The sequence below is a fragment of the Battus philenor genome, unplaced genomic scaffold (genome assembly GCF_028537555.1).
Source record: "Battus philenor isolate CCGP_79_NKW_IND1 unplaced genomic scaffold, ilBatPhil1.0.hap1 SCAF_13, whole genome shotgun sequence".
In the NCBI taxonomy this organism is placed as follows: domain Eukaryota; kingdom Metazoa; phylum Arthropoda; class Insecta; order Lepidoptera; family Papilionidae; genus Battus; species Battus philenor.
Genome location: NW_027181675.1, coordinates 2,416,486 through 2,430,155, shown reverse-complemented (window position 1 = coordinate 2,430,155; position 13,670 = coordinate 2,416,486). Strand labels below are relative to the sequence as shown.

The window sequence follows — 13,670 nt, the reverse complement described above, 5'->3', positions numbered from 1 at the left end:
AAAATAATACAAAACTAGGACACGTACTAATTTTTGAATTATGAAAGCCTATAATCTCTCTGATAAGGAGATTATAGGCCTATTTTTGATACGCCTTAACAAATTAAAAAAATATATTTTACGTAACTCGTACCTTTTTTTCGTACCTCTTCTCCTCATATTTGATATTTTTTTAAGTAGAATTTCTTTTTATGTATATGTACATTCAAGCATATATAAAAATATATATTTATATAAATACATACATATATATATATATATATACATATACGTATATATAATTATATGTATATATTTATATATATGCACATAAATGTATGTTTATATATATATACTAGCTGATCCCGCAAACGTTGTTTTTAAAAAAAATTAAAGTTTTTAATTAACAAATAAAAAATAAGGGTTAATCGTAGAGGGGTGAAAATTTAGGGTTGTATGTATTTTGGTATGCTGTATCATAATAAAATAAAAACCAAAAAATTTGTTTAAAAAAAAATTAGGGGTGGACCACCCTTATCACTTAGGAGTATGGAAAATAGATAGTAGCCGATTCTCATACCTACTGAATACGCATATAAAATTTGGTAAAAATCGGTCGAGCCGTTTCAGAGGAATTCAAGTTCGAACACCGTGACACGAGAATTTTATACGAGTATATTAGATAAAAAAAATTATAATCCCTCTGTTTATTACACTGTAGAGCTTTTTTAAAATGTAAGTTAATGATACTTGTTGTGTCATTGTAAAGTTTCTTTATTTTTAGATGCTAAATTTTACTAGAAAAATAAAATAAGAGTGTAACAAGAAGTCTATTATAAATTCATACATTTATCTCTACAAAGCAACTTGCATTTCTTTAAACCGTGATTCATGTATCCTGACACCGAGATGCAATAAAACCGAAGTCGAAGCAAATTGTTCTTCACTTCATACATTGCTAGTCTACAACGGTATGCAATACGTCCATGTTATGTGATTAACGTCTATTCCGCTTGCGGAGCGTTCCATGGATTCGTTCGAGTCGTAAAAGTCTAATTCACTCACGTGCTGCCTCTCGTTCGGATATTAACGCGTGGTACAAGGCAAGAGCTCACTGAGAAAACAGAATGGTTTCTTTTAGATTAGATTTAAATTAAATAATAAGAACATTAATGGATATGTCACTTATTTTAAAATAAAAAAATATCACTACATACATAACACTAATCATTAATATCACTTTAATGGAAATATAAAATTTTCATATACGTTACTTTATCTTGTTTTATTATTTATGGATCTCTTTATAATTATGTCTATGTTTTATTCATTTATTACTATATACTTATAAGCTAAAAAAAATGATGTGAAGACTGTGTACGCTTAAATATATTTCAATTTTAAAATACGTAACTTATGTAAACCTATATCTCGTTTTGTTTTTGGCGTCCCTAATTAAAACAAAAATTAAAAAATCTATTTTGTATCTCAAGCATGCAAGAAATTAAACTTAGAACAAATGATTTTAAATACACATTAATTTAAGTGTAAATATTTTTATGAACAAATTACCACTTAATATGTTCACAAGGGCAGGAAACGTCAATACAGCTGTCACACACAAAATGTTTAGAAAAGATTCAAGAACTTTGTATGACTAAAATCAATGAAAAACAGGATCGAAATTATGGTTTCGTTACGAATGCAGAGGTTTTATACTATGGCTGGCTTGTAAGAAAATTGACAATGTCATTAATTTTAAACTTTCAAATATCGAAATTATTACATACTAGAATGCCGTTGACGACTATAAAAGCCGATACTGGGGGCATTCTAAGTCAGTATACATCCTGAAGAGAAGTGAAAAAAGAGAAAAAAGAAGGCAAATAATAGTGAAAACCGTAGGAAAAAAACTGCTGTTAGTAGGCAGAATCGCTGCCTGTTTCGTTGCCCGAACTCTAAAAAATAAAAGGTGTATTTGCATTGAGTCCCTAAACCATGATCGTGACAATCCTATATTAAATGTACTCGTATAATTTTCTTCAGCAAATAACTTTATTTATTACTTCGTAACGCTTAAAATTGTCATTAAAACCCTTCTTGGGTCTAGATATATGCATATATAATAAATTTTCACAAGATATCTCAAAACTCCCCTTTCTAAGTTTAAAATATAATACTAAATGTATAATATTTAATAGATCTTGTTGTAGTATTCAAGAGTTTTTGGTTGGTCGAAAGTTGTAAAATTTGATAAAAATTTAATTTAAAAGATCAATTGTTGAGTTGCGTATTATATTATATATATATATATATATATATATATATATATATATATATATAAATTTTTCTAACCAATTGTTTTAAAAATAGGAAGTGGCATGTCTTATATTCATCGGTAAATCATTTCACGATCGAACTGCCTGTATGGTGAAAGATTTGGCCATGAACGAAAAAATATTCGCAGGCGTTTTTAAATTCATTTATATCACGAAATTGAAATTTTGATTTTAGATAAGAGCGAGTGAGATTATTGAAAAGAATATAAAACGTTCTTTTGTATATAAAACAGTTTTTCTCTCTTACGTTTTACTTTTAAGAGTTACACTATACGGACAATATCTAAGATACTTCGTGTATTTGTCAATATATACAAACGATACAGTCATGGAGTTAAACATGGGTAAAGTTCGAGGAACCTGAAGGTAAGACTGACTAAAAATAAAGTACATTCAGATACAATGCCGCTTTCCCTATGCTACCTGTTCCTTAAACCAGGGGTGAGTAACACACGGTATATGCGGCCCGCTTAGCATTTCAAAAATTGAATTTTGTTTATCGATTTTTTCCATCAATACATTATTGTGAAATTTCTTTCCAAAGCCTCCTAGAATCAGTCTTACTAGACCTTCCCCAAAGATCACCATGATGATTAGCCTGCACTGCCTGTATCCAGCGACTTTTAGCCAGAGACTAAAAACGCCGTGAATGCCGGCTTGTGATTCCCACTCGAGAATCTTTCAGCCCCAACGACCATCAGTTGCAACAGCATGTTCCCTGCCCACTGCCATTTCAGATGAGCAATTCTACGAACTATGTCGGAGATCTGGTTTGTTCATTACCTGAATTTAAAAAAAAAATGATGGTACGTACTATATCAAAAGCATTTATTTGCAACAAGTCACCGACACTGCGACTTGTTCGAACATGCAATACGAACGCGAAGCGATTTTTTTATATATGAAAATCTACTTTATAAATTATGTTTTGTAGATTATTGATATGTGTTACGTATTGTACGACCTGATCAACGATTTTAAAATTTAAATTGGTTCGTTGATAAAAAAGGTTGCTCACCCCTGCCTTTAATAATAGAGTTCAGACATCTGTCAAATTTTAAAACACCTCGTGTCCTTGACGCTTGCAGCTTTATTGTCGTCATTTATAGATCTAGATTCAATCATTACTTTAATGGGAAAATGGATGAAAAAACTGAGGAAAAACACTTGGAGCAATGCGGTAACCAGTTATTAGGTAGGGTAGTTGGAGAAAAATACGATTCGGCAGTTAGGCTACCCGATTTAGATTCCGAGTGTCCATTTGCGGGGTTTATACGTTATCTACTCTATTGAGGGCGGCCCTTGACGGGCCCCGGCTTTTGGGGCGTGCTGTTTTTATTACGTCAATAAAAATGTAATTTTGCGTATTAGAGAACGTCCTTAAAGCAATAAAAAGGGAAGGTTGACTTGGTTTTAACAATATTTTTTTTACCGTAAAGTTCCGGAACGGGGATTCAAATAATAGATAGAGTTATATGCACAGTGTGTGCCTGTTTTTTAAATTTAAAATCTAAGAATTTCAATAAAAAAATATGGAATCGCATTTGCGATCGAAAAATTAGAATGTAACATACATTCAACAGAAGTCGATGCTACAGATATATAGAGCACGTTGTGTTTCCCAGTTAAAAGATTGAAATTAAAAATATATATATATATATAAATTAATATAAAAACGTTAAAGTAATTTTCATCAACCTTTGCTAGTTTCTTTCCTTGACTTCCTTCACATCTTCTTCGTCTCTTCAATTATTAAAGACCGATTAAGATTTTATTTTTTACAAGCCGTGCCCGCGATTTCGACCGGAAGTATTTGACCAAAAAAATTATTTATTTTATTTTAGTTTAAGCATTTTTCTAAAATAAAAGTAGCCCAAGTTACTCCTTATTGCATCACCTACCCGCCAGTATAAGTCACGTCAAATTCGGTCCAGCCATTTCAGAGATTAGCCGGACCAAGCTAACAGATAGACAAAAAATTTTAAAATGTTCTTTCGGTATATGTATTTATTTGTATAAATATGTATGTATTTATAAAAATGCCGTATGCATGTAGTAAAAAGCGGTTATTTTAATATTTCAAAACCTTCAATTTTATTTAGTCGTAAAGATTAGTAAAATAAAAGTAAAAATTTAGTAAAATTCTTCCTTGTCCTCATTCCATCCATTTCCATTTTCATTCCATCACCGCAGGGTCTTTTCTTAGAAAGAATTCCTAATAAAATTTTCTAACTGCTTGACCACTTTGACTAAAACTAAGTTCCTACCAGAAAGTTGTATTTCTTTATAATAAAAAATATATATTATTATTCTACAGGTTTATTGTTTGTAGGCTTTAAATGATTATTTTATAGCCCATTTGTTATCAAGAAGTCTTATACGATTATTTAAAATCACTGAGTACAACGTGATGACCCTTAAATATGTTACAATATTTTATTGATTCTTTTAAATTATAATTGGAATGCGATAGGCCGATAGCTTCTGGCAGTACAAAATCTGTAAGGACAGATAGAAAACAATCATTAATTTAAACATAAATTTGAAAACCTTTTGTCTTTGATTCAGATTTAATTTATTTTTGCATACGGTATGCCATACATTAGTTGATAGCAAATCAACTATATATTTACGCCTTTAAAGCTATTTCAATTTTAACCAATCATTCTGTATAAATTTCAATTTATTTTCTAGAATTTTCGATTCTTAAAATCGGAAACTCTAGACTTTAAACTTCTCAAATAGTGTCTATTCCGGATAAATATAAGTCTTCGAGTAAACCTTTCTAGATAAATATCCCGGGAATGGATACACTGAAGCCGAGTTTCAACCGATAGATTTACATTTATTTCAAGTTCAACTACGTAGAACCTTTTGATATTTTTGCAATGTTTTTTTTTTATATTCTCTATGCAATCTTTTTAATATCGTGTATTTACTTTATAATCATACCATTTCAAATATAATTTTATTCATCTACTTATTTTAATATTAACATTAACTTAAAATACATAATATTTTTTTAAATTATTCTTAAATACACGTAATTGTCAATGGCTTAAAATACATCGATATATTCATAAATAAAAAGAAAATTTTTATTTTTATAGGAGTACCTTTGTTATGTTTTCGTTCAATAATAATGTTTCAAAGCGTTTTAGACGTATATAAAAGTTTTTTTTTATTTTAATTTAACTTACATCAGCTTTTCTTCTGCCAAATCATCATTATCATTTCAGCGTAAAGACAGAACGTCTTCGTCTCATGAACATAGGCTTCATTTATGGATTCGTAATCATATTTTTACTGGCCCTCATTTCTGCTTAGTATGGGACAGGGATGGGTGTTCAGCTGCACTTGCATAATACACAATAGACTTGCGTGACGCTTGAGAAAAATATCCGCGTTGTCGAAGCCGTCATTATTTCCACATACAACCTATCCCATTCGTCGAACAACTCTAGTCTCATTTGTCGATTGACGAATGAAATGAGGCATCTCTCATACTTGATATCTAATGGTCCAGTTCAATGTTACCTAGGTCTTTCAACGACCTTAAAAAGATTTTCTGTCGTCCTTGTGAAAAGACGTCTTGCGCTGCCAATTCGTGGTCTTCACTTCAGAATATTAAGATCCCTGTGTTCTCTGTTCTGTACGCTATGGGGTCTGGCCACTCACCACTACTTCAATCTACCACTGGGCTATATTAGTTTCTTTCGTTTGTCTACGGACCTCATCAGCCATAAATCACTTCTTCTTTTTGACCGATGGATGCATACTGCAAACCAAGCCTCCCTCAAACATCGTCATGATGACGCTCTTTCGCTACCCGCATCCAGCCACTTTCGGTGACCTTGATGATGTCATCGATCCACCTAGTTGAGGGCATACCCACGCCGCGTCTACCATCTCGTGGTCAGTACTCCAGAATCTTGCACGAGCGATGAACTACGCCCACTTCAACTTCATACGAGCAATTCTTCGAGCAATGGTTCTTCTGCGGATGTCCTCATTTCCTATTCGATCTCGCAGCGAAGCATAGTCCATTCCATAGTATCACGTAATCAGTATTACAGATTAAAAAAAATACAGATACTGTTACACTATAAGAGTGCCATAGCTAATATAAGAGAGTTACGTACTCTTTTCAAAAGTAATTATCAAGTTAATTTCTTCCTTGTTAAATATACCTCTCGCTTGCTTTGAAGTTTAGTGTACGTTCTTTTTATTGTTATCTGCGTTAACTTTATTTGTTTTCCTTTGTATGAATTGATATTTTTTTTCCATTTCGTTTAGATTATTAAAGATGTTTTCTTTTAATTTTAACATGCTGTGTATTTAACATATTAATCAACGAAGATTTTACTAATTTGCCGACTACAAAATTCTTCTTCTACTACTACTAACTTCCATACACGTTGCATAAGATTTTATTTTCATTGTATATTATATAGCGTATGGAATAAAATCGAAAGATTCGATAGATAAACGATCAACATATATTAAAGAAAGTTGTAAATGATTTTGGATTTTTCCTTTTGTAATTTATTAAGTACGGATTGTGATTTTGTATTGTGACGTATAAAAGCGAAATCCCTCGGTAACATTATGAAGGATTTAGACCTGTCAAGAGCAAATATCAGCTCGTTTCTGGGGATTCTGAGGCAATCTTAGTAGGATCATTTAAAATTGGGTTAGGTTGGTTTCTTATCAATAAAAGTGAACGACAAAAAAAAAATAAACAAGCCTTCTAGAATAGTAGTCTGTGAGCTGAAATCAACTCCGAGCACCGTACCAGGAACCGCTTCCTGCAATGCGATGGATTACATTCGCACGAGGAACAATACCTTCCGACTGTATAACAATGTAAGAAAAGAACTAATAATGAGAAACATGCATGTGCGGAGGTGGCTGAGTATTGGTCCTTTTCTTACTTAGGATGGACTCCCGCAAGGTAACGCCTGATTCCATTAAATGTATAACAATGTACATCATGTGGTAGTAGCGATATCACGTCACAAGTACTCGTGCGTATATTACATGGAAGAGACTCAAGATGCGATTGCAAGATTCATTGATATAATACTGCAACTGCCGCACAGATCCTGGTGCACAACCTGAGGATGGCAATACGAAGTAGGGATGAGGAAGTGGTTGCACGAAACGTTATTTTAAACACTGAACATTATTATAGCGTTGTTAAAATAGATAAAAGGATATAATAGATTAAAATTAAAAATATGGGAAATATTTACGTAAATGTAAAACAAAGGCACGTACGTTAATGTCTGTGGATCATCGATACTTATAATAATAAAAAAAACACACGCCCAGTAAATCTATAGAATGATAGTATATTATCTCTTTTTAAAACATACCATATATTTACATTATACTTTAAAAAAAAACAGGATCTACGTTCATTATTGTTGAGTGCAATTAGAGTGGGGAATTTCCCACGTGCATTGCCAAAGGTTCGATGGCGGAGAGCCGGTATACCCCGCCACATACCAATGGACACGGCCTCTGAATAATACATCCTCGCAGCGGGCAGCACTCAGTGCCTTTGGCGGTACAAGCCACGAGCGTGTAACTTGTTGCGTACGCTGTACCCGTTTCACAACTCTGTTGTTGTGATAATTGATTCGTTAATTTGAACCTGAAAGTGATGTTAATGATTATTGTTTCAATAGTATGAAACTGAAAGTTGTTAATGTTACTTGTTTTGTTAAGTTCACTCTTAATGTGATTTTTAAATCTTTATTAAATAAAAGTGTTTTGATGGAACCAATAAACACAATTTAACGGTGTTTCTTATACAGAGTGATTGAGTACAGGTAAAAAAGCTTTAAAAGCGTAAATATATAGCTCATTTGTTAGCAACAACTTTAAAGCCTTTTCAGTTACTTCCAATCATATTATCGTCACAGTTTTTTTTTTCTATTTGAATATTTCAGTCCAATAACTAATAGAAATAGCCAAATGCCGAATAGGAAAAAGGATAGAAGAGGCCACTGATGCCTCCATTCTGACTGAAAAAGAATAATGAATGAAAAGAAAAATGCAATAAATAGAAACAAGATGTAAACAAGCAAACAAATAATGTAAATAGAAATTAAAAGAAAAAAAATTGGGATTAAATTAAAATGTAATTAAATTAATTGTAATGTACTAAAACTGTAATAAATATACCTATAAGAGAATTCGTAAACAAAAATCTGTGATGAACTGTTATAAAAAAGATCAAAGTGCAGTGACGGGAATAGAAGAATGGGATAGAATAGAAGAGAAAGATAGATAGAACTGTAGAGTGAAAATACAGAAAGATACATAACGTGATGCATGGAAGAAGAGTATGTTAATAAGAAATGAAACGTAAAAATTAATTAAAGAAAAATAAAATCACTGTTCCCACATAAATAAAGGTGGTATGGAGTTCCCAAAAGCGGGGGCCGCCAAAAAACTTCTAGAAGTACGAAGTCTGCAGATCGTAAATTATAATTTTATACTATATATATGAAGTGATCCTAAAATGTCTTTGCATACTATATTACCATTATGTAATTTATCATATCTGAAACCATTGGTTTTGGATAAGGATATATAATATATTAATTTATTGCAAATAAGCTATATATTTACCTATTTATAGCTTTTACATATGACTAATCACTTTGTATGTTTATTAAAAAATAGCTTGATCGTTATTTTGGCTTTATAGCTATAATACATTGTTTCAGTATTATCTCCATGTACTTCCATGGGTGGGAATTTTTATTGTATCTAGAAAAATCTGGCAAAAAACTAAAAATATTTAAAATCCATTTTTATAATTTTTTACTGTTTTTAATCTGTTACTTGTGACATAAAAGCAGCGTAATACTGATGATCATGATGACAGGCAAGTTTATATCCTACATAATCTTTATATTCTGTCTTGCTTTAACATAAGCTGTGAATTCTAACGCGGATAAATTAAAAATCACTTAAGAAAATACCAGGGTTTACAAACATTTTATTTAATTTAACAAATATTATATGTTATATTTGCAATTGTCGTCCTTACGTTCATTTTTTTACACAGTACAGACTTTAGATCACTTACTCAGACACTGCTCCCTATTTGCATCCAAAAGACAACCACGTGACCTTATGTGAAAACCTCAATATACTTAGCTTTTAACTTAGCTTACCGGACCTTCTCAAGAAAAAATCTACAGCCGAATCTTTTGATGAGTTGGCCCGGCACATTGTCCTAAATCTCAAGGCATTTAACGGTCTATAGCGCTTGGGCAGCAACTTGCAATAAAATAATGTAGCAACTAATTTATAATTGAGTATACCAAATTGTATTGTTAATATATATAAATTTTAGCTGTGTTTACCCATAAGAGAAAATTGTGTAAGAAAAATTGTAAGAATAATTACAAAACGCTGTCGTGCCACGCAGCTGGGAGAAGAAAGATCCGTATCAAATAGCGGCAACCCTCTCCCAACTGTCTGCGTTTAGTTTAAGCGAAAAATAAATACTGTAAAAAAACACTAGCGATACAAATTAGAATTAATAAAAAAAAAAACAAAAAAACCCTTAAAAACACCTTTGTGATCATAACCCTGCATCTTACGATAGTTTCATTTTTGAAGCGACTACTTTAAGTATTTTAATTATATGAATGTTGTATTAATTAGACTTTTGCTAATTCCTGGTTACATTTACAGATATAATTTCTTTTTGAATTTTCCTCTTTGTATTACTATTTATTTGATTTACCTTCCTTCATTTATCTCTGCATTACCAAAATGTTTAATACCTACATGTCTTTGACGTTAAGTTCGTCGTTATATCTTGTATAAAAAGTGTTTAAGTTAATTGATAGCGATAAAAGACTTGTTAACAATCGATGAGAATAAAATGGTATAAAAAGGAGTTAAATAGAGTAAAAGAAACGGAAAGTCTATATAATAATAGTCCGAGACGAGATCGGATTGCATCGATAAGTAGAGCAGTGTTAAGTGGAATCTTGGTCGTGTTCAATAAGATGAGCGAAAGTTGTAGATCTGTCGTCGGGCACTCACTGGCTCTCCTTACTTTGTGGAAAAAAGCACAAGCACGTTCCACTAAACTTGGTTTATTTAAAATTATTTCAAGTTCATATTAATGAAAAAAAAAAAGCATATATATATATATATATGCTTATGATTTAAATTTACTTTAACGTTATAGGAGTCATCTAGGAGCGTTATACGAGAACTTCGTACAACATGCTTTTTTTATAATGGAAAACTAATCGCCCATGGTACATATGGGATTGTACTTGCGTTTTACAAATTTTGTCATACTACCAATTATCATTCATTTTTCACGATTATTTAAGATACGCTTGTATAATGTGTGAAAAAACTTCTAAATGAATTATCTTTTTTAATTAATATAATAAATAAATAAATATCAATAACATATTTTATAAATTCAGTATAATACGAGATAAATTATGCTTGTTATATAGTCTTGTGAATGGTTATTCAAATCTGTGTTGCTTACAAGGAAAATATTTTAATTATCATTGTCCTTTGAAATTTTTTTAACATCATATAAACTATAGGTTTTTATTGATATGATATACATGATCTTAAAACACCTCAAACTTAAAACCTTTGATACCAAACTATTGTTTTAACCACCAAGCTGGCATCGTTTAAATTGTTAAATTTTATCTATACTTAAAAAACTGGAGCAGTTCCGTGTTCAAATATTTCTTTGTACATAAGTTTTATTAACGAAGTTAGCACTAACGCCAACTGTAGGTTTGTCGTGTTAAAAGTATTAAACGTGTGGTAAATAAAGTTGCAGTTAATGGTACTGTATTTATTTCTTCATTTTTGATTAGAACACAAGTATACTTACTTATTGTTTATGTAATTGCTGTTAGTCCGAGGGCTATTACAGCGTCCATCGGAGATGAGCTCACGAAGTAGGCGTCCGCTTGAAAAGGATATATATTTATATATATATATATCTAATATATAAAATTCTCGTGTCACGGTGTTCGAACTTGAACTCCTCTGAAACGGCTTGACCGATTTTTACTAAATTTTATATCCGTATTCAGTAGGTCTGAGAATCGCTACTATCTATTTTCCATACCCCTAAGTGATGAGGGTGGTCCACCCCTAAATTTTTAATTTTATTTTTTTTATACAATTTTTTTGGTTTTTATTTTATTATGATACAGCATACAAAAATACACACAACCCTAAATTTTCACCCCTCTACGATCAATCCTTATCTTTAATTTGTTAATTAAAAACTTTAATTTTTTTGCAAAACAACGTTTGCGGGATCAGCTTACACTATATATATATATATATATATATATATATATATATATATATATATATATATATATTTATATGACTAATAAATAATACCACGTTTAATTTTCAAACTTAATATAAGATAATTAAATGTTATGTTTTTTTTTTTATTACAGTGTATTTACGGATGTTACGTCCACTCGGCGATACTACCTACATTCCATCGCAGATGCTACTGGCTTCTACAGGTAATATATTTACAATTTTTTATGAACCACGGCCATCGACGTAGCTCGAAGAATTGTCTGTCTTAAGTGGCAGTAGGTAGAGCATATCACTTGTGCAATCGATTGCAGTTCGAACCAAAAGGTTTTCGAAAGGATACCACAAGCCAGAAGACGCGACATGGGTGGATCTACTGCTGAATGTACCGACGACATAGTAACTGTCACAGGAAGTCGTGGCGATCATTGGAAGAAACTTTTGCCTTGCAGTGAATGTCTACTGGCTGAAAAGAAAAATAATAACAATTTTTTATGTCTTATTGACCACTTTTTTGGCCCCCTTTTATTGGAGGCCCCTCGTGTTCCCCTAACATGAGTAAGGTTAAGGTTTTTAATATTTACAATAAGTTATTCACACTCTTAATTTATTTCTTCTATCATACGTCACATTATCATTCATTCTCTCCACTGCCACACATCACAATGTCTTCCACTCTTTATCATTTATTACATGAGAAATAATTAAATAATTTAATACATAGAAAGAAAGGCTTTCGTCTTCTCTCACTCTTCACCTCAGTTATTAATATTACAGCTATGCTAATTTACATTTTACTTTTTTTATTTTAACTTTACTGTGTTTGAGGTGGCAGATGCTAAAGGTTATTTTATACCTACTCTTAGACCTATTTTCAATAGCTAAGTTGAGAAAATACCCCAGAAGCCTCAGCGATAGGCGTTGCAATATATATTCAACAAGATTGGCCTCTGAAGTGACTAAAAATGCCTTATGTAAAACCTCGCAGTCGCGCAAAATGCCTTAAGCTTTTCAACTTGAGGAAGGTCTAGAGCCAACAGCCAATATGAAAAATATATCACTGTGATACGGTCATAGAATCTACCTAAAGGTTCTCGTGTAAATAACTTTATTTTTCTTATAAATTATTTTCAAAATGGATACTTTACAACGTTAATAACATCAGGTTTTATTGACTTTAGTTAGCAGTACTCGATATTATTTTAAATAAAGAATCCTATTGTTGATTAATTGAAATAGCAGCTTGTATTCTCTAAATATAATGTTAATTTTGTATAAAGATCATGGTAACTTTTAGCTAAAAGTGAGTAGCTAGTACCAACAAAATTATTCATTGTCTAATTTAAAACATTTCATATTAAAATAACAAATGAAACGTTCTCCGAAAAAACAGAGACTTATTTGGTTCCTGTTATTGAGTTTTAAATCTAAATAATACAAGATTTCAATGTAGTCTTCACATGACGTGGACACGTTGCTTTAGATTGAAACCAGGATTGGATCTCGACGTTCAATATTTGTGACATATTTTCGCCCGAGTCGTCGAAATATTAATAGAATTTCAAAGTTTCCGGATTCACGACGTCGGGGAATAACTGGCGAGTTAGTCGATGTGATTAAAGATTTCGACATGTATTAAATGTACGTTGGAACTAATTTTAGTTCGTTGATAGGTTCTTGATATAATTTTAATTGAATAGATAGGATTTTATTGATATTTATAAAGTATAAAAATAATTTTAAACAAATGAAGCGCGAAGTGGTTGTATGCGAGTAGATCAAGACTGGTCTTCACCACGTCTTCAGGATGATGATGATAAACTAAAATGATGAAGTACAAACGGCAGTCTTATTGCAAACAGCGATTTCATTTTACCTCTGCCTTCAAACTTTTAATGATTTTTTTCACTTAAAGATAAACTGTCACTTAAAGTTAAAATATAATTTTGCTTTGCATTTTATTTAAAGTTTCCGTAAAGGAATATTTTAAAATAA

The 13,670-nt window shown here is 31.4% G+C and overlaps 1 protein-coding gene across 1 annotated transcript in view; it reads left to right on the top strand.

Moving 5' to 3' along the window:
* Camta (Calmodulin-binding transcription activator) overlaps window positions 1–13,670 on the top strand; it is a 68,099-nt gene that overhangs the window by 26,384 nt on the left and 28,045 nt on the right. The window contains exon 2 of the mRNA XM_068777060.1: window positions 11,810–11,881. Within this exon, the coding sequence (XP_068633161.1) occupies window positions 11,810–11,881 (72 nt within the window). The remainder of the gene's footprint in view (window positions 1–11,809; window positions 11,882–13,670) is intronic.